The sequence below is a fragment of the Alexandromys fortis genome, unplaced genomic scaffold (assembly GCF_014885135.2).
Source record: "Alexandromys fortis isolate MF-2015 unplaced genomic scaffold, M_Fortis_MF-2015_v1.1 scaffold_18, whole genome shotgun sequence".
Classification (NCBI taxonomy): Eukaryota; Metazoa; Chordata; class Mammalia; order Rodentia; family Cricetidae; genus Alexandromys; species Alexandromys fortis.
This window is the reverse complement of record NW_026067897.1, coordinates 6,491,107-6,519,037: the sequence shown is the minus strand read 5'-3', so window position 1 is coordinate 6,519,037 and position 27,931 is coordinate 6,491,107. Positions and strand designations below refer to the sequence as shown.

Below are 27,931 nucleotides of genomic sequence, written 5' to 3'. Positions count from 1 at the left end.
GCCAACACAGAAAATCAAGTCACCACATTCTGTAATTTCTGTGGGCCTTTGTGTTTGGCCCAAGAATATAACAGAGATCCCACTATGCATCTAGAATATAACAGAGATCCCACTGTGCATCTAGAATATAACAGAGATCCCGCTGTGCATCTGGAATATAACAGAGATCCTGGTGTGAGTCTAGAAAATAACAGGGATCCCATTGTGCATCTAAAATATAAAGGAGATCCTGGAAAAAGTAAGTTATTTTGAAAAATTAAAATCTTTCTGATAGCATTTTTATTCTATTATCAAGCCATTTTTATTTTGGTCTACTGTTAATTACTTTTTGTTTGTGATAGGGTCTTAACATAGCCTAGGCTGACCTCCCTATGTAGCCAAGGATGACCTCAAACTCCCGGTCCTCCTGCCTCCATCTCCCAAGTGTTGAGATTACAGGCAGGAGGCACCATGCCTGGCTCAGATTTTTTTAATCTAAAGATAGATTTGAGCATCATGTACAGATCAGCACTCACCATGTAGACATGTCTCATTAAGATTTCCTTTATTAAATGCTTATGTTGGGCTAAACTCTGATCTCAGATTTGTGGTTCTTTGGAAATAGTAAATAATCATGATACACACATGAGAATATATATACCATTTAATCACAACAACTGGGAATAGTGGACCATACAAGCACCACAGTGAAGCAGAAGCCTTTCGATGATTCAGAGCCTATGATATGACAAATGCATTTGAAAATGCTCTCCTTGATAAAACTCTCTCTCTCTTTTTTTTTTTTTTTTAATTTAAACATGTTGGTGTTTTGCCTACCTTCATATCTGTGTGAGGTTGTCAGATCTCCTGGAACTGGAACTACAGACAGTTGTGAGCTGCCATGTGAGTGCTGGGAATTGAACCCTGGTCCTCTGATAGGGCAGCCAGTGCTCTTAACCGCTAAGACATCTCTCCAGCCCCAAGTCTTTAATTCTGGACAACACACAGGGCTCAGAATGGAGTGTCTGGTACAGAGGTGAACAAGGTTTTCTGGTTTAGTTTTGTTTTATGTAATGGAAGGAAGGGGTAAAACAGGAAGATAAGATAGGGGTGGTGGGAGGGCAACTGAGGAAATCTAAGGGGACAGGAAGTTATGAGACAAAGAATAAGGCTGGGAGAGCTGAGCCTTGAGAGAAAATGGGAGATATGGAGGGAAAGGGAACTTGGAAGGGGCCTAAAGGGGAATGAGTGAGGGGGAGGGCCTCCAGGGACAGTGAGCCTGGGCTGCCTTGGGAGAGCTGAGAGTGCGGAGCACCTAAGACAGGCAGGAAGGGAGTAGAGCCCCTGCCTAGCAGAAATACTGCTCAGATCTCCAGATTCTTTCTTACTGACCCCAATGGGAGTATTTAATATATTAATAAAACCATTACAACTCATATTATACACATATTTAATCTGAATACATAGTCAATAGGCCAATAAAAATAGAAGTTATTACATTGTATAACACTTGCAAAGTTTCATTTTTTTAACTTAGAAGCATGACAAAGTATATTTGCTTCACAGAATTTACTGACTGAGCACCAATAAAAACGTTCAGTGGCTAATATGTATCATCCTCCCCAGCCAGAGGAATTTCAGATCTTCTCTGCCCTTCAGCAGCAAAGTAGAGTCAAGAACGTCACTGTTGTTGGGTGGAGACGGAAGTCACCCACTGTAGGGTGGTGACAGATGTGATCCAATGTTGGGTGGTAAAGGATGTCACCTGCTGTAGGGTAGTGATGGATGTCACCCGCTGTTGGGTGGTGATGGATTTCACCCGCTGTTGGGTGGTGAAGGGTATCACCCGCTGTTGGTTGGGTGGTGAAGGGTGTCACCCGCTGTTGGGTGGTGACGAATGTCACCCGCTGTTGGGTGGTGACGAATGTCACCCGCTGTTGGGTGGTGACGAATGTCACCCGCTGTTGGGTGGTGAAGGGTGTCACCACTATTGGGTGGTGACAGCAGTTTTTTCTCTTTCAGTTCTTTCTCTTCTGGTTACTGTCCTTTGGTATGTGAGCAGACCCAGAAGAGTTTCTTCCCTTCTTGTCACCTTTGTCTCTGGAAGCCACTTTACTAAGAATGGCCTTCGTCTCTGCTCCTTTTTTCAGGTTTTCCCTGGACTTAGCACTTCTGTCGGGGTTGGCTTTCTCTGCTTCTCTGTCTTTCTTACCTCTAGGAGATGCTTTCCGGGATGTGTCTGAGTCGGCCTTCTTTCCCTTCTTGTCCTCCTCCTTCTTCTTCCCACTGGTTCTCTCTTCGTTCTTGCTAGGCACAACCTTCTCTCTCTCCTTCTTAAGGTCCTCTTTGCTGGGCACAACCTTCTCTCTCTCCTTCTTAAGGTCCTCTTTGCTGGGTTCTTTAGCTTTCAGGTTTTCCAATCAAAGGAAAAAATGTTTACAGGTGACACCTCTTAAATCCTAAATGGGCTAGAGAGTAAGTATATCTTGTCCCCGCCCTCTCCACATTGGAATGCTCTCCTTCAGAAGTTAGTCTAATGGGTCAAATATTCTCCAAAAAGGTATGTGGACCTCTATAAAATATTAGCTGTGAAAGAAATTCTGAGAATATCTCATCTTATTTCTCCATCTTAAAAATATGGTTTGGCTTGTGTTAACACAGGCTGACATGTAACATTAACCAAGTGAACCCAGCCAGAGGGGCAGTTAAGAGTTAACTTCTCACTATACTGCCATAAGGAAAGGAAGAAGGTGCTATGAAAACAAACTTTAACTTGTTTTATACAAGGATAATTAAAATTTTCAGCTTGAACAAAGTGTCATATTCTTAACAGTTATGTTTATAGGCCTTGAGAAAAAAAAGGTGCAAAAATAAGTTAAATGTCATTTAAATCTTGACAGCAAAAAAATCCACATATATAAATTTAAAATTTAAAATTAAAATTTGTTATCTTTTATATCTTTTATAATGGCAAACTGATTTTTTTTATGTTTATGGCTAACTTCATGTAATCAGCAGTCCTTTCTTTAAGTGCTTTTCCCTGTTAATATATGGAAAGCCACACAGGCCAAGGCACATGTCCTCTGGGCATTTATGGAGACCGAGTGAAATTAACTAGAAAGTGCAGGTGCTTCAAGTCTCACAGAAAATGACTTTTCAAAGCTTAACTGAGCAGTTAGCAAAAGTCTCACATTATAAAAGGTTCTTGCTATATAATGCAGCAAGTAAGAAGTCACAAATATAATGAAAGATCTAAATAATAAAACGTGAAAGACGTTTGCCCTAAGCAAATTTGACCAAGATTCATATCACACAAAAGCCATTCAAGGTGTACTTTGGATGTGTAGTGCTCAGAAAAGATATTACCTCTCCAGACAGTCTATGGAGATTCAATTAAACAAAAATTCACTGAACTCCTGTAAAACTACAGATTAAATCGTACATCTCACTTCATAGAACAACAGAAGATGGCAAGGCAAAATATTGAAATGCTTGCATTGCACACTGCTTTCTGGCCTTATTCTGTACTGTATTTTTGTTTAATTCAATCTTTAATGCTTAAATTGTCTTTATAGATCAGGAGGTAAGATTGCAACTTATTGGCAATTTAGTTCAACATTGCTTACATGAAAATAAAATGATATAAATTATTTTCTTCTTGGAAAACATCTTGTTGGGATACATGTTAAAAACTAAACTTTCCTCATCCTAAAACTGAAAATGCAAATTTAAAATTCTCATGGCAAAGGTTTCACATATCAATGACTTAAACACAAAAATAATTTACAAATATGTCAAGCACTTGAACACAAAAACTGTCCAAAGATGTTTAAAGAAAATCATGCATGTCTTCCATGCCCTCTTCCTAAAGAATATCAATGCTTACATGTAAAGATATCCAGGCAGAAACAATGCAATGTTAGTCTGCATATAATAGTACATAGGTATAGCGATTTTAATGCATTAGAATATCAAACACAGCAAATTCTACACCAACAATTCAGCACTCTCGGTTATAAACCTAACAGTGTTAGATCACACTAGCTTTTATTATGTTTTAGGACAGTATCCTCATAGCCTTCAGAGAAATTAAATCAATCGCTGATGGATTCTTCATTGTACAATAATTTTAAAAACTCAGACCATGAAAGGTTTTAGGCAGCAGGCTAAGATGTGCATATATAAATTTAATAGGTGCATTCCAACAAACAGAGTCAGCTATGTTGATAAACTCTTCATCTACAGGCTATTGGGAAGAGCTGATAACATGAAAAGGAAATTAATTAAAATTGCAGGCTAGCTAGAAAAAGCAAAAGTCTTCAATTCAGTCTTCAAAATGTTATTTATAACTCAGAGTGCCCAAACCAAAAAGCAGCATTATTAACCGTGTCTGCATTTCCACGAGAAGCGTCATGCACCATCAAGCATGAACTGGATTTACTAGAGGCTGCTTAAGAAAAATAGAAAATAATACCTTTAGCCTTAGTTTTCCGCTTGGCTAACCCACCAGGTCCTTCTGTTGGTATTTACAAGATAAGGAGAGGTTATGAAGACAAAATGCTTAAGAAATTTGAATTCAGTACCTATAAATTAATTTAACCAGATGTTTCTATGAAACGAATTACTTAACCTTACCACTCAACCATCAGTCACAGACAGAGTCTTAAGAGGAAGGCTAGCTGACCTCTGGACCAGTTAGCATCTGAACTTAAGGTCAAGTCTCCCTGGCTCTGCCCTGCCAAGGCTCGCTCTGCAGGCCACAGATGTCTGTGTAGAGCACTGGGGTCCTCCTTTCCCTACGGCATCAGCACTGCTATCCACAACAGCTATTCTGGTAAGACTGTCACCTTTGAACAAGTATTGCTTTTCTCTAGCTCTTAAAATTGAATGTTTTCAAGTTACACAGGCAAAGATGAGTCAGGTGAACTTGTTACTCTAAAAACGCTGCAACTGCTTTCTACTCTCGCTCTGGGAAAATCCAGTTCCGATTACGGTTTCTTTCTAACCAACACCAACACTACGTCTTCAGCACAGCCTTTTCTAGAAGGATGTGCGTCCATCTCAGCACACGCCTTCTCAATTTCCCACTCACATAAACATTATTTCTATGCACATGTCGGCAAGCTTTCTAAAGGGGCATTCTAAGCTGCCAGCCCATTTCTTGGGTGTATCAGGTAGGAGACACAGTTCTGACGGTGGGAGGGGGACGGGTTTACAAATGATTGATTACCCAACAACTGACTCTGGGAAGTATCAAACAGAATCCTCTAAACCATGAGGCTTACCCATTCTAAAGACTACAGTACATCCTGTTTCCCCAAACTGCAACCAGAACTCCACTTCTGGAATGAGGTGTTCCTATCTTGGTTTTGTTGTTCGCATCTCTCCATTCTTAAGCTCTCCCCACCTCTCTCTCTGCTTGTACTCAACTGTGCCCATCAAACAAGATAAGCCCATTCGAGAACGGTCACTCGTTACAGCTGAAATGTTACAGTCATCATTCTGGAACGGGAGAGTCTGAAAATATCATGGCATTGGCTTCATTCAGAAGAAAAAGGAGGGAGAGAAGGGAGGGAAGGTGGGAGGGAGGGAAGGATGGGGGGGTTACCAGTGATTAGTTAACTGCTCTCTGACTGTATCTGTCACTCCCAGGTGACCTGAGTAACAGCATCAGAGAACAGTTAATTTCCAAAGTCAGAACTTGATTCTTTTAAAGACGATCAGTAACAGTGTAGCATTGTAACAAATATGGCCAGCGAGCACTGCCTAACAAGTTTGGTTAATTCAGAATAAAGTACTAAACCTACTTCTGAAACACCAACTTATACACACATGAGCACTTCCCAATGTCTAAAGGGAATAGAATGTAGCATCTGTGGTCTAGTACTGTGTGTGCCCTCTTCCAGTGCTGCACTGTTTCCATGGCAGCACTGTTTCCATGGCAGCACAGACTCCCGCTAAAATGTGAGGGAGGGGGGCAACCAGGCAATCTACTCCCCACACCCATTCATTGGAGCCCAAATGAGCTACACAGATGAATTCCAGAGTTCCATCTTCATCGCCAACAATCCAGGATGCTGTATTAGCATCAGGGCAGAAAAACCATAAGAAAAAGCACTGCACTTCAAACTTTAGATTTGGTGAAAGACCTCAAGGCAGAAAGAAACCGTCCAAACCCAACAACATACACTGCCAAGCAACTTTTTCTAAGCTACACCATACACACACACACACACACACACACACACACACACACCCACCTTTTGAGGTTTTTTTTTTTAATGAAAAGATTAGGACAACTATCATACTTGGTTTCTAGATGAAATGTTGGTTCCTGTCACCTGAGCCTCTTCAGGCTGATTTTCCCGGAAGGGACAATGTCACTGAGGAAGAAAGGCGACACCCAGACCCAGCTTGTCCAGGAGGATTTCCCCTGAGGAACCAGGAAAGGTGACTCAACAGGCAGTTCTTGAGATGACAAGGAGATGAGGGGATGGTCTGAGGCGTCTGTCTAAACCTGTGTGCTCTGAAGATGGAGGTGTGAGGAAGAGTGGCTTTGGAGAAAAAACAGTTGGGCCACTGGGGGAAGAACGGTGGGGAGGTGGCTGGCGTAGCCTGAGGAAACTCGGGTTCGGAAGCAGCACACTACAGAACGTCTGAAGGAGGAGAAGCGATGCGTGGAAGACATCCTAGCACAGGAATAAACATTAATGATGGGGTCAGTGGAGCCAAAGCCAGGGTCCACCAGGAAAAAAAAAAAAACAGAAAAGAAGTCCCATTTACAAAGGAGCACAGCAACCACGGGAGGGGGAAAGCTTGGAGGATGCTTACAGCTCTACTGAAGGAGGTCGAGGTGAGCAACAAACCCTAGGCCAGCAGAGTTCTGGGACCGTGCTTTGTACTGTCTCGGGCTTCTGTGGAAGCACAGCAGTGTGAAACAGCAACAAACACGCCTTCACTATCTTCTTTTCTCTCTTTCCTACCAAGGTAGTGCTCCCAGGGACAGAGTGCCCTGTTAAACAATAAGAGGCTCGACAACAAGACCATTTACCACAGTGTAAACGGTTTCCCAGCACTGCTGAGAAAACTCTATCGGAGCAGAAAAGAAAACCTCTTGCTACTGGTAAACCACGTGGATGTAAGTTAAGGCCTTCTAGATGGGCACATTAAGAGAATGTAAACAACAACAAAACATGTCCACGTTCCCCTCCCCCACACCCCCACTCCGTCAGCAGTCTTTGCCCTCCATTGCTTATGATTGTTGATAACACCGCTAATGACTGGGAATTCTTGAACAGAAGTTTGGAAAAGTAAAATGTCCTAGATTCTTCACTTAGAGAGAACTGTCTAATTTGCCCTCTTTTGGCAAATGCCACCGAGGCTTTGCTACAAGGACATTTTCAAAATGTAATGTCCACTACGACATTCAAATGTGTGAACGATTAAGTCAGCAGTTGGATCCCCGGTTTTAACACCTGCAGAAAACAGGACATTAGAAGATTGGCTCTATTAACCTGTCCTTCCTCCCGAGGTCACTGGATCGCTCCCATTGTCCCCGAAGAGATAGATCACTAGGGGTCTCAGTTTCTCACCTCCCACCTTCCGACACTGGAACACTAGACCCATTCCCAACTCCGACTACACAAAAGCAGCATTTTAAGGTGTGATCCAATGGGTCAGTGGATATGACTGCCCCACTTGGTGAAATGCATGCAGAAACTCTGCGTCCGCTTCCTTCTTAAGAAGGACACTGCTGAGGAAATCTGCCAGTGACGAAAGCTGTAAACTCCACAGATCGGTGAGACAGTGAAAGAGGCAAGAGAAGACACAGAGCTACATGGCTGATGGAGAACAAAAGCAGACTCATTCACACTAGTGAGGGAGGAGAGGCCACCCGAGGACCTGTGGAACGCTGCCCATCCACTGAGCAAATTTCAAAATGCCACTTCACTTGGGGGGTTGAAGGTACCAAACGGGGGTAGTAAAAGAAAAACTTTCATTAGTTCTTGCTTTTGGAAAAGAACCTTCAGTATTTTTAGTTATACAATAGAAACACCCGAGGCTCCTCCATGCTAGTCACGGGAATGACATCAGCAATGGAGCATCAAATAGAGCCGAAGACCCACCTGCGAGGCTCGAGTAGTCCTCAGTCTAGCGAGGGTATGACAGGTTTACCTCAGCAATTATCAGAAAAATATGCCGTGCTGGTCTTATCAAGCAATGTATAAACACAGTCACCGAATTCTTTGTTTAGTATTCCAATTTACATCTTCATTAAAGAAAATTCCACAGCCCACACCACAGACAGCTTGTTTTACATTTTACAGAGCCAGCAGTCTTAAGAAAGGGCTGCGAATACCAATCCCCCGGAGACGCTGCCCAGCCATGAGACAAGCAGCAGGGATGTGCCTGTATCTGCTCCCACGGTTCTCCAAAGATGCCAATATTAAGAGAGATGAGGAAACACAGTCGGAATAACTAGGAGACACACAAGCCAACCAGGGGTCGAGCACAGAAAAGGCTTTTCTTACATGTCTGGAAAGATCTGTGCAAGGCAGGGGCAATGTGTAGAGAGACTCAAGCAGGACCAGCCAGTACTCCATCCCATGCCGCACGGGATCCATGCAGGTAGCACACGGGCAGTCACGCTTCCGCTTCCGAGTTAGTAAGGTCAGCGCCTGGGAAATGCCCGTGCAGGAGCTTCGCTCATCCCAGGGAGAAAACAGCGCTGAAAGTAGCCAAAGAACGGCGCAGCATCTCCAGCTCCCCCACCCACTCCCGGCTGTAACTGAAGTGGAGACCAGTGCCTTTTCCACAGGAAAAGTGGCCTAGCACCTGAGCAGGAAGGACAGCCCCTTTGGGAAGCCAATGCAACACTGACCGCAAGGACAAGCCACTGTTTCAGGTGATCAGAACTGAAAAGGCAGAGCTAATACAGTAATTTACATCTCTGTCACTACATAAATGCTCAACCATGCAGAATGCAAAGTTGCCTTTTGAAGGCAGCCCGTAAGTTTGAGAAGACATAAACTAAGAAAGTTATCTTCATGAAATATGATTACAAAATTAAACCTTAGAAAACTCACAACTTAGATATATGTAATCAATTTGAGAAGACACGAACTAAGAAAGGTATCTTCACAAAACATAATTACAAAATTAAACCTTAGAAAACTCACAACTTAGATATATGTAATCAATAACACTTGAGAAGTTGAGTTTGCTTTAGACCACATTTTTGCCAATAACTTTATTCTTTATCATACACACACATACACACGAAAGCCTTAGATACAAGTTGAAGGAAGTCACAGAAGCAAGGGGTTCATCGGCCGCCTGTATTTACCGTCACGGTAGGCTTCTCAAATGGACTAAGTTGTCAGGGCATAACCATGCCACACACTTGTTTTCCGATTGGGAAAATGGGCATAATTAATTTCTGTACATAGACTGTGCATTAGTATCATGAGAATGCAAAACCTGATGAGAAAGTAATTACAAACATTTTTAACACAGAAACTGAATTATTTACTTCTGGCCAGAAACACCATCCATAGTTAGTAGTCACGACACAGGAGCAAAATTGCTTGGAAAACCATTTGTTGGCCATCTGAATCGGTGAATTTTATTTAGTGTAGGACCTAAGACTGCAAATTTTAAGCTAATAACCTTTGATTATTTTACAGTGTTCACATTCAAAGTGGATTAAGACAGGGGCTTGAGGAAGACTAAAATAACTGAGGAAAATTATTAAAGAACACACATTTCCCTACTTACTGAGGGCTTAGTTGAAGTGCTTGTATGCTTGAGTATCAAATGCTTCGGACCAAGGCCACACTAACACAGTAAAATGTTCTGCTTGAACACAAGAGAAAACCTAGTCTTAACCATGGAAGCTTTGAGAAATCCTGGCCCACGAGGGACATATGTAACCACATATAAAAGTAGATACGGTTGGAGACAGCAAATCCCTGGGTCCTGATTTCAGGACCTGTGCTGTAGCCAGCATTTCATAACCATGAAAGAATGCGGCCACATTATCCCCAGAGGGAATGAAAAGTAAATATAGGAAAACAAAGAATATTTGAAAATGATACCTAGGCTGTCTAAAACACCAGTGTATTCTAGCTTAAAATGCACGAGGACCCAAAGCTGAGCAAACTTTTAGAGACTCTCAAAGGGGACTAAACATCCTGACAGTCCTTCGAAGAGCAGCAAGGATAAATCTCTCAGGGGCCATGTTAGGCCAGGTGTGAGAGAAGTCACAGGGGAAACTAATGAAATCTTTTTCAGCAATGGATCCATATGCAGCTAATAACCGCTTCTGTATTAATGAAGCAACACTTTTCACAAACCAAGTCAAATCTATTGCTACATTCCTAATAAGAAAAAAAATCTCTTAAAAATGAAAGACCACTTTAATAAATTTAGTTTATGAATTTAAGTATTATATTATACCTAACCCTGAAATCAACAGCTAATAAATTAACAAAAGAAAAAATGGAAAAAGACTAATTCAGGATAGTTTTAATATATACAACATTATGCAAGATGCTCATTCATTCTTTCCCTCTTTTATAATATGCTTACGTAAAAATATTGCAAATTACCTTCTCTAGATGTATATTTAAAAATGAAATCTACAAGAAACTCTGATTTCAGAAATAGACACATTGAGACCTTTTAGTATCTAAATCCAGAAACTTCACTACCCTTAGGCAAAAACATGGGGTTATTTTCAAATGATATCAAAAGCACCATTAACACAGAACTTTAATAAGTTTGTAGAAACTTTTATCACAAGTCAATTAACCTGAACAAATTACAGATTAAAAGGTACGGGCTTCTTAGAGAGCCGTCACTACACAGCAGGCCAGTTAAAGATCAACAGAGAAGCGTGGAATGTATGAGTCATGCCATGAAGAGCTTCAGAACCACTCCCATTAGAGTTGTCATTGAGTGTTAGAAAGACAAAGCGTCAAGGGTTAAATACAACACAATTTCCAGTTGAGTTTAGTGAATACATAAGTTGAAACAAAATGATACAGAAACCAATTACACGACCGAGAACAATGTTTCCAGTGCACTTCGTGAACAGTCTAGGGTGAGGAACGCCACTTCCTTTCTAGGCGTGGAGGGAGCCAAGCGAGGGACTAGCTAAGTGGCTGCACTGGGCAGGAGCACAGGGTTGACATGTATCACGAAGTCACAACTGCCCCGCCACATGTTGAGCCCTGCATAAGCGAAGAGGGAGGAGGGGGCTGCTCCACTTTACAACCCGGGGACTTGCGTCCCTGAACCAAAGTTACTGGTTATGCAAATCCAAAATGACACAGGTCTTTCCCTGAACCCCTTCGCTCTGCGACGTACCATCAACACCATCTGCCGCTTTGCTCTCCTCCTCCTCCTCCTCCTCGTCTTCTTCTTCTTCGACTATCCTCTCAAAGGGAGTCATTACATCATAGAGAAAGGAGAGGAAACCATAAAACCAATCTGAACTCTCCTCGGCTAAAATATTAAGGACTTCCTCAAGAGAATCAATATTTTCATTACTGCCATCTTTGGTCAGGCCTACATAAGAATAAAGGGAGAAGGAAAGAGAAAACAGGGAGAGCAGTTAGGTGGAAAAAAAGTTGAACTTAGGCAGAGCGATCTTAAAAGGGAGGTGCATTGCGGTCACAGATCTACAGAAAGGTAACGTAGAAAATAAAGAAATCGATCGAGAAGCATGTCTCCATCCACCCACCAACCCGTGCTCCTCCCAGCTCGTGGGCAGTTTGGCCTCCTTCCCACCAGAATCTTGGCGGGAAGACTGGCAACATGTGCCATCAAACTCTGCAGACAGTGTCAGGAAGAATGAACAGAAGCGACATCGGAGAACAATCCTCCAATTGCTCAGCGATGATCATGCTCCCTGGAGTAATCTGGGGATGCCACCAGGATTACAGTCCACAGCGTCTCAGCTGGGCGGCACCCAGGCGCTCAAATGTGGCATTCACGTCGAACACCTAAATTGGCAAGTGGTGCAACACTCTTCCAACCGACTCATGGCTCTGTAAATCTGCTCAGAAGTGAAACCCAGCTGCTGATAATCCTCTCCTCCTACCTATGCCAGCTACAGCAGAGGCATCCCTAACTCCTCTTCCCCTCGGTCCTCGTGGTTTTCTCCAGTGGGGAAATGACGGGGGAAGACCCTGGAGATAACAAATCGGTGCACCACACACCGAACGGCCCAGCAGTTTGAGGAAGAAACGCAGATGGCAGATACAGTAGGAAGAGTTTGAAACTCAGGATCTTGGAGCCTTCCCTCTCTAACTAAAGCCTGCTCAGCCAGGCTTTATATAGCACACGGCTTCTCCGTACAGCACAACTTCCACCTGGATGGACACACAAGAGACGGCAGAATGCTGGCTAGCTGCATCAGAAAGAGCCCAGCGAACGTCTCTACACTGCCGGCAGAAGAACTGGACCCTGGCAGTTTTCATGTTAGTGTGTGTGCGTGGGGGCATGGGGGGGGGGGGTGACACAGCTGCAGTTGGTATTTAATGATTCTTTGACAAACTCCAGGCGTTTTTCATGGAACTTAAGCCTTCAAATGCTACGATCAAAGATCCGTATTTACACCAAGAACTGCGAGAATGAGTCTTCTCCCTAACTTAAACCCCACCACTGTATATTCAGAGAACCCTTGTTTTCTTTGCTCTTCCCATGCATCTCTGTGCTTCAGTATGGCAGGTGAAACTGAGCAACAAATATCTGAACAGTGACCCAAACAGCCTGGAGTTGTGTGTGCGGTGTATGCGTGCGTATATGTTTGTGCGCATGCACACACTTCTGTGTGTATACATGTGGTGGTCAGAAGTTAATGTCAAGCATCTTCATGCCCCGGTACTGAGCCTGGGAGGCCTTGAGGTTCACCGTGATTTGGCATTGGAGGTGGGAGTCCAGGCAGGTTCAGACTGACTCACCACAGGGTCTCCCACTAAACAAGGAGACCACCCATCTGGCTAGAGGAGCCAGACAGCCCCGAGGGATTTTCCTGTCTCTGTATCCTGATGAGGAGTGAGCCTCTGCACCTGAAGGATCCAAACTCAGGCCCTTAGGTTTGTGTATAAGGTTTTCCGACCAACTCAACAATACAGCTCTGCATCTGTAGTTCTTAGAACAGGAATACTGGTCTGGAGAGAAACGCTATTCTGGGCATGTAATTCCTCGGAATCTAAGGGTCGCACCCCTCTCACCACACACACACACACACACACACACACACACACACACACACACACACGGTGAGTGTGCATTTCACACTAGATGAGCTCCATGGTCCTCACGAGGGCCTCCTCTTTCTTTCCAGGCTGTACTTAGTGCACGTACAGAAGCAGCTGGCTGCATCGCCTTAGCACTGCACCAGCCCTGAGAAGGGTCACCTAAGTGCTAGCTGTAGGACGGAGGAGCCCGTGTGCACCCTTGGGTGAGGCTACTACAGAAATTACTCTCAGCACTGAGTCCTGGGACTATTTCCTACTGGCAGTATGTGAGAAACATTCTTTTTCTTTGTTTTTGGTTTTTTTTTTTTTTGAGATTAAGATACAACTCCATTATTTTTCCCTTCTCTGTCTTCCCTCCAAGCCCTCCCACTGCTGCCCGCCTCCTTGCTGTCTTTCAAATTCATTGCCTCTTTATAACTGTCATTGCACACATATGTTCATGTAGATTTCATTAGCAAACTGAAACCCAAATCACCTGCATTTTAAACAATTTGACCTCAACAATGGAATATTCTACATCCAAGGGCAGGATCTGGACCTTTGCAAAGCGTGCCCAGAGACTTAGAATTAGCAAAATCAGTGATAGCTATTGGTCTTGATTTACTCACTCCTTTATATTAATAATTAATGGGGCAGGGAGGGGGCTTAAAATGTCAAAGGAAAGCAACAGCAACACGTATGTAGACTTTCCACAAATTAGTATGGCTTAGATTTAGATTTCAAATGGCAGTGGGGGGGTATAAAATCAATGCCAAGATGGTGGAAGTTTAACACATACATTTGTGTGCCGCTCTGTAATCCTGTCCCCCTCCCTCCCTCCCTAGCCTTGGTTTCCTGCCTTCATCTAACTATACTCTTAGGGACCAAGGTATCACCCCAATAGGAAGGAAAGAAGAGTCTGACTTCTTAGCCGTGTGTGTGCTCTAACTGCTCCCCCACAGAGCCTCACAACCCTGGACCAGGGTTCGTCTCTGCAGACACCTGCAAGTACCTGAGGCACAGCTGACTTCAGTTTCCTCGTGTGTGAGAAAAGAACCCACATCATCCAAACCAAGCAGAGCGAAAGTTGTACTGGGGCAGAGGATGAGCACCTCGCACTGGGTGGGGACAGGTGACAACGGGCCTGGCAGCTCATCTTTATTAAAGTCAGAAGCTGAGAACGGAGACCTGTACGTAGAACAGCTTCAGTAGGTGGTCCCGCCCCCCACCCCCGATCTACCTCCTGACACACAAGCCTAATGAAAGGAACAAACACAGCTGCTCACAGCATTTCTGTTGCCCTGCAAACAGCTAGTCTCAGAGTTAAAGTTAACTAACAACTTAAAGTGGTTAAAAAACAGAAAACAAAAAACACCTCAGAATATCTTAGGAACCAAACCAAGTGGATTTTCTACGTATAATTCCGTTATGGATTTTTCATTTTGGGTGGTGGTTAAGTAAACAAAGTATAGCCAATTTTGAAAGTGTAAAATCCCATGTGTAGCTACACAGTTTCTATTCCAAATGACTATCCTAACTGTACAGGTACTCACTGAGGCAGTGTAGACTTTGGGGCTATAATTCCAGTGCGTATGTGTGTGTGCATGTGTGTGTGTGTGCGCGCATGCGTTTATATGCAAATTTTTATACTATAGTTTAAAATACAAAACACACTATAGTTACCAATGCTAAAAAAAGAAAATTATACAACAGGGTTCATATGGCATTAGCCTTTAAAAGTTTCATGATTCAGAATGCATTTAAAATAGTATCTTGGACCAAAGAGACCACTTATGGCAAGAAAATACCATCACCCTAACATATTATATTGTGCATGGTTTTATTTCTTTCCCATGCCTAAAACTACAGTTGTCTGAGAATTTAATATATGTACTGAAACTCCGACTTAAATATAAAATGATGAAATTATGGCAAGAAAGCCATTAAGTCAAGACCTATCATGAAAGCTGTAGAGTGGATGTACCACGGAAAGTAGCAAACCCTATCTCTGCTGTGCATGAAGCACACACAGCAGGGAGGGCTGAGTGTCAAGCTGCAGAACGGCTGACCATAATGAAAACTTTCATGCTCAGAGTTGTTTTAGAAGGCAGTGGCGACTAACTGTGCAAAGCTGCCTAGCTGCTACAGCATCTTTCTATTCGAGACCGTAAACACACAGACCAGTTTATCTACCAGGCTGTGAAGCTCAGTACACAGGTATTGGCAGGCCACAGCTACTGTTTTGCTAAATGATTTTATATGAAGCTTTAGTACAAATAGTTTCATACTCAGAAAAAGGAAATGAACTGCTTAAAACCAGAAATAACAGGCTACATTACACAAAATCTGCATATTCTAGTCAGCACTATCCTTTCTATTAAGACACTATTTTAAAACAATGAGGAAATACCAATCTTTACTTTAAGAAACACCTGGCTGGTAATGGAATTACAAAGACAGAGAGGTGCCCCCCCCTCCAAAAAAGAAACGTGATTAAAGACCACTAGTTCATATTTTATTAATGTAAAATGTTATAGACAAATAAGATAATAAAGACATTTACTGTCATGGTTTTATTTCAAAAATGAGCTTCTGTCAGCCTTCTGAAATACACATTTTCATCTGTGGTCCTATTACACTGAGCATGCTGCCCTGATGTGGCCTTATTATGAAGGCTAAGCAGAGCTGGCCCTAATCTGTTTCTGCATGGAGAAATTTACATCATAAAGTCAGAATAAATTATACTAAATGATGCTTTTAACAAATTGTTCCTCATTTGAAAGCACATGAGGACATTATCTATCTCTCTGACCATCAAGTTCAAACTATGAAATGTTTAAATCTGAAAACACAAACGAAGCTATCATTATTAAAAATTGATGTGTAAGAACTAACGACATGCTCACTTACTTACCAAAGCGATTTGAAAAGTCAAAATGGAGGAGTGGTCATTTAGTATATCAACAAAATGAAATATTAAGTCAAAAAAATAACTTCCATAAAACTTACTATACTTTTCCACATGTAATTTAATAAGTCTAACATTAAGGAATATTAAAAATATTCTTTTGACTTCAGTCTCTAAGCCTTCTAACGGAAAGGAGGAAAGCAATGTGCTTACCTAACAAAACTTTGGCATCGCCCACATCAAAGTCTCCATCGCCGTCTGCATCATAGACTCCTAGTTTTCCTACAGCAGGAGAGAAATGACAGACACAGGGAAAAGAGGAAACAAATTTAGTAATGATCCATCTCTCACTGTTGCTAGACACCTCAAGTGTTACTTTCCCCCGCCTTCTACTCCTGCAAAGCAGAACCATAAGAATACATCACCAAAACCCACAGGTGGCTCACCTACAGATTCAAGAAGTGTGCGGCTAATGGATTCTGACATACGAGTGTCAGGGTATTTCCCCCAAAGATTCAGGAATATTCTGATCCTATCACTTCACAATAATTTGATTATTCTCTTTAAAACATTTTACATAAAAATTGGCACATATATAAAAAAAAATCGGCCCGCCTCTAACAGTCAAACAATCACGTAAAATATGATGTTTCTAAGATGTAAAACATCATTTACCTATCAACGATGAATGCAGCCTAAGCTTCAAATAAAGATCAAATATAAACAAATCAACAGAGAGCGTAAGTACTTTACGCAGTAAAGAATTGTTTGATCCTTAACAACAGATTACAACAAAAAAGTAGGCATCAGCTTAAGGGGATGGGGCTGTCCCAAAAGTAAAACATATAAAACTGGAGGTTTCCTGAAATGACAAGGGAAAAATGAATGGTTACCCACATCAAAATGTCCTGGACAGTGGACATCCATTACTTAGGGGGAAGGGGGAACACTTAGCCTTGCTCAGCACTGATGTGCTCTGCCAACGCTTTCAGGGTGCTATCTATAAGGCTTAGCATTTCAAATGCTACTACAGCCCATACCCTAAAAAAAAAAAAAAAAAAATTCCAAAATCAACACGGTTTATAATTGACTATTGGACAAAGCCCTATGGGAAAAAACATAGTACACAGCAGTATTTTAAAAAGCAAAACTATAGCATTATTATGAAAAACAGCTTGCAATAACTACTGATTCCAGTTCTTTAATTCAAAGTACATTGAAGGATTATCTAGGGACAGACAGGAATTTTGGTACAGAACAAAAATTCCCAGGACTGTGGCTCCGGTTTTGCTACACAAAAGTCTGCTCAGTACACACACAAGAAAACCGTAAGATTGTGGGATGAAGACATTCTCCTTCTGCTAAGAAAATGAAAGTAACCGCCTGTAGGTCATAAAGTACTTTAATACCATTGCGAAAACAGAAAGGCACACCCTTCCTGAGAGCCTTCCAAGGGGAGCTGGTCCTGTGACTTACATTCTTGATGTAGATGTCTAAAGTAACAGAGTAAGTATGAGGTCTTAGAGACAGATGCACTACACTTAAAATGCATCTCCAGGAGCCTACCTTGAAGTACCTCTGATAAGTTATAACGGAAGTCCTTTGCTTTGGCTGCATGCATGCAAAAACACGAAGATGTTATTTATCATCAAAGGTACACACATTACCCAGCAACACAGCACTGTAAGTTAATGAAGTCATAGTTTTTGCTTGTGCCAAACTAAAATTCTTTTCATTTATTATGTCTTTGGAGACACTTCCCTTAAGGTAGTAAGAGAGAAAACTGTCAGTGGGGAAACAGAGCATATGTAAGATTTCTGTGTTATTCATTGTTCTCCTCTCCCCTACGGAAGATGACAGGCACGAGGGGTGTCATGGCAGGGGGTGGGTCTTCAACACAACAGTAACAAATGTGTATTTTTTTTTACTGACCAGTCCATATCTTTAACTGCATTATTAAAGAGGGAGGTCATATTTCATAATTGCCCAAAGGGAAACACAAATGATGATTGGCAATGACTACTAGATAAACAGAGCGTGGCACCTATGTATAATCGCGTATTACTCTGAATCTTACTCATATAATGATGCCAAGTGTAGGCGGAGCAATTCAAAAGGCCACATGCATGTATATGCTGTACTCAGAGCACCCAAAATAATCCCAGAAAGTCAAAATGGTGAGGGAGGAGTGAATGTCTGGGGAAGACTGGGTAATAGACACGTTCTAAAATTAGATGGTGATTGCGCAAAATGATGTATATATTAAAAAATAAAATGTAGACTTTCAAATGTTTATGATATTTAGCTTATGTCATTTCTCTCCATTTTTAAAAAAGATAAAATAAGAAATGGTTCATATAAGACAAATCATTTTTAAAAACTTCAGTGTGGCTAGAGAGATGGCTCAGTGTCTAAAAGTGCTTTTTTTCACTTCTAAGCACCCAGATCGGGAGCTCATAACCACCCATAAATCCAGCTGCCAGGGATCCATTGCCCAACTCTGACCTCTGTGGGTACCCACACACACAGTGGACACTCACTAAGGCACATAAATAAAAACTTTAAAACTTTAGTGATTATGTGAAGAAAAGGGGAAAAGCAGAAGAAGGTGAGACACTATTAGAAATAGCCCCAGGAACTTCCTTAAAGAGCCCAGAGGCAGAGGCGCCCCAGCTGCCCACAGGACCAGCAGCAGCTACCTGAGCACCCATGCATCCATGTCCACACACACTCCGGTCTCAACAGATATGGTACGGGTCCTTTTAAACCCTTGCTAAAGGGAGGTTTTGCAAGTCCACCATTGCAGCTCTCTAACCCTAACACTGGAAGGCACAGCAAGAGATTCACTATAGGGTGCAGACCAGTCTGGGCCATGGAATGAGGTGCTATCTCAGAGCTAAGCCCACTAAAGGAAGTAGTTCATGGCCTAGAATTTTCAAAACTCATACCAAAATTGAATCAAAAATATAAAGTACAGAAAATAATGAAAATGAGTCTAAAAAACTTGTTCTGATGGAAGCTTCTATATACCACAATACACAAAGAGCCTACATAGAAATCATCAAAATTAACGCCACTACTTTCGGGCAGCCCTGGTAATGCACCCTTTTCTTTCACTTTATGAAGAATTAATGGAAAGCAATCCCAGAGATGTAATAACAAGCCGTGCAGAGTACCAAGGACTACCACTTCTCCTCTTGCAAACTCACTAGAGAGATTGAGCCTAATTCTTACCTAGAACTTCTTCATAATCCACAAGGTCAAACCACACGACGGCCACAGACGTCCAGACGCCCAGCAGTGCAATGACCATGAACCAGGTGAAGAAGGAGCCTCCGGAAATCCCTCCTCGCCTCCCGTTCCTGTGTCCTCCCTGCTTCGCCTCTGTGTGGAGAAAGGAAAACGTGAGGTGCCAGCACAGAAGAAGAAAACACTTGGCTGAACTTCCCACTCGTTTATCTTGACAGTAATTTGACAGATCACTTTAAAAATAGGTTTTACCTAAATTCTCAAGGTGTGTCACACAAAATTATGACTTTGAACACAACAAACTTTCTACTCAAACTCAATTACCAGATTTAAATAATCTTAATTTTGAACAGAAGTAAACTCCTGGTGGGCTATTGTTTTTTTTTTTTTTTAATATGACGGCTGAGCACATACATTCCTTCCAAGTCCTTTGTCAAACAGTCCTCGTGGGAACACTTTTATGTCGAAACGGTCACATGGACCCCGCCTGTGGTAAGTAGCAGACACTGGTATGCCATAAACACAAGTAAAACTTCATGTTCTTGCCTTCCTGTAACAAGGAAAATACTGGCCCCAGTTTGATATTTCTCACTGTTTCCATGCATTGTCCAAAAAATTAACTTTCCAACTAGCCAAGGCCATTCAGCTTTCATTTTAACACAAGAGCCTAAGTCTTTAGCAACTCTCACGGACACTGGGACAGACATTCGGCTTTGCCTTCCACTCCTGATGCTTTCTTTATTGCTAGGCTCCCTAGTCCCTTAACAGTTAGTGCTGATCTTCACGGTGCCCTCTGGCTTTGCCAGCTCCTTCACGGTTTGCTGCCTCTTCCTGGTGCTGGTGGGCGGCTATTTTCTTAGGGAGCAGTCTCTTGCCAACCCCCAGTAAGGCACAGTCAACAATGCAGCTGACAGCCTTTGACGTGCAGCGCATGCCAGCTCTCTTAATGAAATCAGAGATGCAGATGGATCCTATTTCATATCCTATTTATACAGTAGACCACCCTAACCTGTGTTAACTGCCACAGAAGAAAGTAAATCCCTCCGAAATGATTCAATATTGCGGGAAGCTGAGTAAGGGGAGAAAGCACAGAAACGTAAATCACAGGCAAAAGATGCAATACAGCATAATTCCACCTCCTCCTTCAGGAGATCCAGCCGGGCGTGGGCGTGGGGAGGCAGGAAACGGGCCTGCCAACTGGCCCTAATGCAGGAAACGGTTCCGTAAACTTCTGCTCAACTGTCATTTGTCATGTGTTGCTATGCTTTGTGTGCCTTACATTCTCCGAGAAATAGTCTTCTGATGGTCAAAGCAAACAGAATTCATGAAAGCCACTGCCAGGTATAAAAGTCCATACTGTTTATGAAGTAAGCACTGTCTGCAAATTTATCTTTAGAAAGAGGATGTTATATTCCACAACTACAAGTAAATACACTTAATTACCTGATACCTCCAAATGCCATGTTGGAGAGGGAAACTTTTCTGCATGCTACCAACACAGCATGACACTACCTGGCATGGTGGTTTCTTCCCACCACGCTGTCATGTGCATCACATGTGACCCTCATGGCAACCTGCCTATCTTTCTGCAGAAGGTGTTTCTTGACGCTTTAGCAGGACATTTGTGTGGCTGTTCCTCATGTGGTAAGTCATCTGTCATGTCCTGTTCCCCCAGGTCCAAGGGAGGTAGACCCCCCCATATATCCCAAATATCCCTTACATGGGGCACTGCCTGCCTCAGAACCACTGAATTCTCGGGGACAGAGTCATCATCTGGTACAGGAGAAAGAGGAAGGCATTCGTCCACATCAGCCTTGCACGTTGGGCAGAACTCAGAAAATGACCTGTGCAGTCCTAAGCTCTGTGTCTAATGAGGGCTGGCCCCATGACCCCCACCTCCATCAGCTTACTCAGAATCTGCCTTCTGCCTCCACACACTCTAGGGGAAGAACACGGGTGGATCAGGCAGCCAAGTACTTCCAATGCATTGCTCAGAAAGAAAATTGAAATTGTACGTGTTATAAAGATATTCTTTCTTTAGACGTATTTTATTTTATGTGTGAGTATTTTGTGTGCCCGTACACTGTTCATCACCTGAGCATTTGGTCCTTGCGGAAGTCAGAAGAGGGCATCAGATCCCCTAGAACTTGAGCTGTGGGCCACCGTGTGGGTGCTGAAACCAAACCCAGGTCTTCTGGGAGAGGACATTTTATTGTTGGGGACCATGTTTTCCTGTATGTTTATATGTCATGAGCAATCACACAAATCATTAAAAATAATACAAAATAAGCTGTTGCTGGAATTTTTCAAAATAAGGGGCAAGATGGCTAACTTCTGTGGGCCATAGCGTACCACAAACTCGGTAGCAGGGTTTGGGATTGGCTCACTACTTTTATAAACATGAAGATATTTTCCCTATGCTATATAGGAAAAAAAATCTTATTTTTTTAAAGGATTTATTTATTTATTTATTTATTTATTTATTTATTTATTTATTATGTATACATACATGCCAGAAGAGGGCACTAGACCTCATTACAGATGGTTGTGAGCCACCATGTAGTTGCTGGGAATTGAAGTCAGGACCACTAGAAGGGCAGCCAGTGCTCTTTACCTCTGAGCCATCTCTCCAGTCCATTTCACTTTCATATAACATACAAATGCATACGTGCTGGAGAGATGGCTCCGTGATCGAGAGTGTGTACTGCTCCTGGACTCAGTTCCCAGCACCCACATCAGTGGCTTACAACTCTCTGTAACTCCAGCCCCAGAGGAATCCAATGTCCCTGGCCCCTATGCGAATCTGAACTCTTGTGCATGCACCCATAATTAAAAACAAAAGTAAATCTTTTTAAAAAGTGAAATATATCTCAAATTATTCATTTAAAATGAATGATAAAACTACAATAGACTGAATCCTTGTCTTATCGGCTCTTGGACATGGCCATAGTCACCATCTTTTCTATTGCTCCCCGTTAACTAAAATAGCAAATTGTTAAAAATACTTTATCCCTTTACAATGTCAAACAGTGTAATACTGTAGCATCATTAACCTCATTACTATTAATACTTGTTAGTTCCATAAAGGATAAAAGCACCGAGTCATAGGAGACTCTACGAGCACTTTACAGTCTTTCCTGTGAGTGTGGAGAAAACTAAGCAGGACCTAAGGACCCAGACGTCTCTTGGGAGCCTTTTTCTGGAACACGCGCCACGTGCTTGGCCTGTCCCTTTGTAAATGTGCTGTGCCTAGTCCCCAGGGGCAGATTGGGTTTCCTGACTCAAATGAAGGAAGTGTGGTACAGCAAACCCTTCCCAAGGGTGTTAAACACCACCAACAAATTCAAATCCAGACGTTATGACAAAAATATTCTGGAACGATGTCCAGCACGTGATGCTATTTTCTTAGAGCAAAATAAATCTAAGTCGGTCTTTATCTTGTTTTCTAGCTCCAGATCCAGAAACTGCAGTCACCAAGGAGGTTTCCTCGAGTTAAGGACATGGCAACTCATCTTCTGAAATGAAAGTGAAGTTGGCCTTCACTGTCTTCCATGCTGCCTCATCAAAATGATGCCCTCATGAGAAAATGTTCCCACACAGTGGGGACAGAACATCACCATGCGGGCATCGGTCCCAACAGTCAGAAGAAAAGACTGAACCAGACGGGCTCGGGACAAAAGGCCACTGCACGCTGGCTAGTGACTCACTTGCCATTAAGTAAACTACAAGTCATTCGTCGGTAACTGTTAGTGGGCATTGTGCCGGGCATTCACCCTGGTACTAAACTGAGCATTTAAAGTCTTAAAACAACAGCTTCTTCTATGGAGTTTCTATATACCTACCCGATACATATGTTTTACACGAACAAAAAGACGATCTTTGCTTATAAGGAAAAAAAGATACACACAAAAAAAGCAAAGTCAACACATTAAGGAAATGAGAGCGTCAATTTAAGAAACATAATTCTAGTGCCTTCTATTTGTTTTTCATTTACCCTCTGCTTCACATGAAGTAGGTCAATTTCCATATAAGGTAAGGCTGCTCGATCCAAGCATGCTCACTAATATGAGACTTACATATCCCTTGTTTCTCATATTTTTACAAGAAATCTGAACACACAATTCTTTAGGTTCATTGTGACCGACATATCAGACTCTAGAAGCTTATAAAATGTGATTTGTGGTAGAAGAATATATTGAGAGTCTAAGTTAGGACAGCAAAACCTATTCAGGTTAAAGATAGATTTCTCCATTAAAACCCAGCCACTGGGAAAAGCCGACTGTTCCAGAAATTCAGGAAAGACAATGCAGGAGGCACAAAGCTTCTAGGCAAAAACGTCTGAACAGGGCCCCCCTGAAAATAAGCAAGAGCGACGTCAGCTAGTTCTAAACCCCCTTTCCATCCAAACAATAGACATATACCTTTATCCTCAGCCATTCTGATTTCTTCAATCCGTGCATAAAACACACCGAAGGGACAAAACTAAGGTGCTCCCAGGAGGTGTGGGCCACCCAGTGTGCCCTTTCCTGCGAGAACTGCACCACCAGTCCTGGCCAAGGGCTCCAGAGCTGAAACTCGACCTGACTGCTCAGCAGCTATTTTTAGAGGTCCCTTCCTCATGGCCACATGCTGCTAATCACTCAGATGGGCAGCGCTCGCTCCTGGCGACCCTGCAGCCCTTCCCACTCGGGATGGAGTCCCTGCTTGATGGTGGCTATCTCTTACAGCTCCAAGCTCCGAAAGACAATACAGCTGGACAGCCAGCGCACAGGGCAACACACCAACCACCCCACCTACAGAGTAGTTTTTTTTGGACTAGGCTGCCAGGGCCTCAACTTTAACACCTAGTCATTCAGCAAGTAAAGAAGCCCACATGTGGTTGCAAGCCCACAGCCAGCTTACTTTGGTCCTTCAGAATTTTAATCAAAAGCCTGCAAGACTATTTAGTAGGCAAGTTGTTTGAAGAAAGACAAATCATGAATGACAAGAAATTCTCTAGAATCCTGAGTCACAACATTATCATCCCAGGAATAACCCTTCCAACAGCAAAACTAAAGCCAAAGCACAAAAAAAAAAAAAAATTTATTGGGAGACAAGAGAGGGCTGTGGGACACTGAAGGAAAGAAACTGGAGGGAAGGAAAGAGAGGAGGAATGGGGGAGGGGTCACCTCAAAACAGGTACTGGACAGAGGCCATGAAATCCCACATCCAATGTTCCCTTCTGGGAAATGAAATGGCCCCAATTTTAATGTCCTTTTTTTTTTTTAACTGTTCTAAGATTAGCAGTTTATAGAATTCATTGGAGCTCTAATTAATAAGGGAAATTCAGAGCAAGCAGAATCTAGAGCAAGCAGCAACCTTTCAAAGCGGCTTCTCCATCTTAAGTCTCTATGAGCAAATAAAGCATTTAAACCCTTCTGAAGAGTCAATGAGTCAAGGTTTCTTGGTCTCGACAGGAGACAGGGTGAAGAAGGTAACAGGGACACGGAACAAAACAACCTGTGTCCTGGTTTCCTAGGACGGACTTAAAGACGGCCTTCAGGTAACTGTTATCCTTTTACCAATATAACACTATATTATCACACAACATTTGAAACAAATAGGTTAGCTATTCTGGAAGCTTCTTTGGAAGGTATGAGAATGATAAGGAACACTTTGCAGGGCCAGAAGACCATGCCACAACCGACTGACGCACAGAACCACCACACTGACGAGGCCCTGGCCTGGTATGGTTTCGAGACGGGGGTTTGTGTCCCAGCTTCTGTCATCTGGGGAGACAGCACACCTCTGCATATCAGTTCCCTGCTTATGAAATAGATCTTACACACACACACACACACACACACACACACATGATTGCTGAGGCATCCACGCCACATTTTCTGTGATTACTCAGAACCAGTGCAGAAATCTGCTTGCTCACTCCCGGATCACCCTCTTTATCCCCAATACAACCAGTGCTGAGGGGCTCCTGAGCAGGCTGTGGTAGGGCCGTCACGTTAGAAACTACAAGACAGTTATCAATTAACTGATGTAAGAATCATAGCCATTCAATCAGGGCCAGCCTAAATCCTACAGATCCGGTTATTCCTTGCAGACTAATCCCAACCATGACCATATACCCTATGGTTATTTAATATGCTGGATAGTTTTACACAAATTATATAGTCATCTGAAAGAAGGGAGCCTCAATTAAGAAAGTGCCTCCGCAGGCCCTGCCCCTCATCTGGGCAGCACAACAAAACGAACCTCATTGGCAAAAGTGCGGGTGAGCATGGGAAAGTCGTCCCCATTACTCGTCTGTCATGTAGTGGCATGGCAAGGGAGGGATGTCTTCCTCCCACCCCCCATCAGCACCCGAGGCAGGTGGGAGAGCTTCCCCTGCCCCTAAGCCATACCTGTGCAACACAGCAGAAAGGACCCTGAAGGTGTAGGTGTGGGGGACCCACCCTAAGAATCTGAAAGTGGGAGAACTACTGGCTCTGCCCCTTGCTCATCTCTGCGAGGGGTGAACTTGCAAGAATAACGCAGGAGAGCTCACCCTGATGGTGAGGACAAGGGAGAGCTGGCGGGCTGACCAACCCCACAACTGCCCAATCCCAGAACCAGGGTTATGAGTTGACCCAGCCCAACATCCACCCCATCGGTGATCTGCTGGAGCACATGAAGCGACTGGCCCGCCAAACCCAAAGCCGCAGGATCTCCACAGCACAGGGCAGCAGCAGGATAACCATGGGTTGTTCCAGTGAGGGCCCGGCATTGATAGTGTGCTAGAAACCAGAGGCCTCGAACCAGACCAAGGACTCTTTGCAATGAACACCTGCAAGTAAACGTATGGACAAAAGGGTTCACTATGTCACTGTGTCAAGCTACAGCTTCCACGATGAGATCCTTTTTTTGTTTATTTTTCTTTTTTCTCTCAAATTTTATCTTACTTTATTTTGAGGTGGAGAGGGTGAATACAAATGGACATGGAAATGATTGGGATGGAGATGTATGATGTGAAAGACACGACTAATAAATAAAAAGAAGGAAGAACAAAAGAAAGAAAATGCCTCCAGAAGACTCAGCAGCCAGCAAGCCTGTAGGGCATTTTCTTAATTTGGGATTGATGGGCACCGAGGGCCCAGCCCTTGGTGGGCGGGGCCATCCCTGGGCTGGGGGCCAGGCTTCTATAAAAAAGTCCTCTGAGTAAGCAAGAGGAAGCAAGTCCTTAAGCAGCACCCCTCCATGGACTCTGCTTCAGCTCCTGCCTGCAGGGTCCAGCCCTGCTTGAGTTCCTGTCCTGAATTCCCTCAGAGCTGGACCACACTGGGGAAGCCTAAGAAACCCTTTCCTCTCCAGCTTGCTTTTTGGTGGTGGTGTTTCTTCATAGCAATAGGAACCCTGACTGAGACAGTCAGCCTCCTTCTCCTCCTATACTACTCAACGGTTACATAAGCATTGTTACAAAATGTCTCTCTTCCCTAGTTTGACAAAAAATATCTGTGCAGTGGGGTAAGGGGAGAAAACTGCGGAGTTATTGTTTTAAATCATTTACATATTTACTGCAGAGGAAGTAAATGCAGAATTGCAAGAAACTGTAAGGACAGCAACTTTTTTGGTAAAGGAGAATACTTCTAAACGTTATTAAAAATAAACTGGATGTGTGTATGGCAAATCAACAGCACCACAGACAACGAAGCTGACGGTCACTATCAAAGCAGCAGCGGCTGGGAGGAAGAGCACGCCGGCTACCTGCGGGAACAAACCTGGAACGGGAACTTAATATCAACCTGATGGGACCTGAGACCCCAAGAGACAAGATCCACATCCCCCTAGCCACGGGCTGCACCTGTCACTAAACACTTGCCAGGTAGAAATCCAGGAGGCCTCTCCGTCAGTGCTGGCCTCCTCCTTTCTTTCGTCCCCAGCCACTCATTCTCTGCAATGGCAGCCCTGCCGTTAGGATGACCTGGAGCTTCTTACTCTCCTCTTTCAGTCTGTCTACTTGCTGACAGCTTCGGATTCCATAGCTCTCCTATTTCTACTCCCCCAACTAGTTGTGTTTTCAGTGTGGGTGATACCCCACAGCTGATCCGATCCACGTCTCCAGGGTAATGCCGAGAGGAGGTGGGGCCTCCAGGAAGCAGAGTCTCGGAAGCAGTCCTCGGGTTATTGCGGTGTCTCTCAAAGGCGGGAATCCACCTGGCCTCTCAGTTTTCCTGACTCTGTAAAGTAGGGCCGCTGCTCGCTCCACCGTGCACCTCCACGGTTGGCTGCTCTCCCTAGAGGCTCAGGGTGACGAAAACATCCAACCTGGTGATGAACTTTCTAGAACCATTACAACAAACTTCACCTCTTTATCAATCAAATTAGCTACGATGTTTCATTATAGTCACATGATTGATACGCCCACCTGCCTCCCCACCTCTTTGAACCCGGGACCCCATGTAAGTCCTCTCCTGGCCATATTTGCTGCTCAGTCTTTTCACAACCCTGGTGTGGCATGAAGGGCTCCTTGGCCAATCTTCCTCACTGACGGCCAGAGCAGCCACAGGGGTGCTAC

General features: G+C 43.3%; 1 protein-coding gene across 11 annotated transcripts in view; it reads right to left on the bottom strand.

Annotated features, from left to right (window-relative positions):
- Asph (aspartate beta-hydroxylase) overlaps window positions 1–27,931 on the bottom strand; it is a 209,180-nt gene that overhangs the window by 162,669 nt on the left and 18,580 nt on the right. For 9 of the 11 annotated variants that reach the window (XM_050164096.1, XM_050164090.1, XM_050164038.1 and 6 more), the window contains 2 exons: window positions 19,369–19,518; window positions 16,348–16,416 (listed from right to left, as the gene is read on the bottom strand). In XM_050164096.1, coding sequence (XP_050020053.1) covers window positions 16,348–16,416; window positions 19,369–19,518 — 219 coding nt within the window. Of the gene's footprint in view, window positions 1–456; window positions 2,384–4,453; window positions 4,496–16,347; window positions 16,417–19,368; window positions 19,519–23,804; window positions 24,164–27,931 lie in introns of those variants that run through there. The other 2 variants (XM_050164113.1, XM_050164104.1) reach the window with 2 other exon arrangements.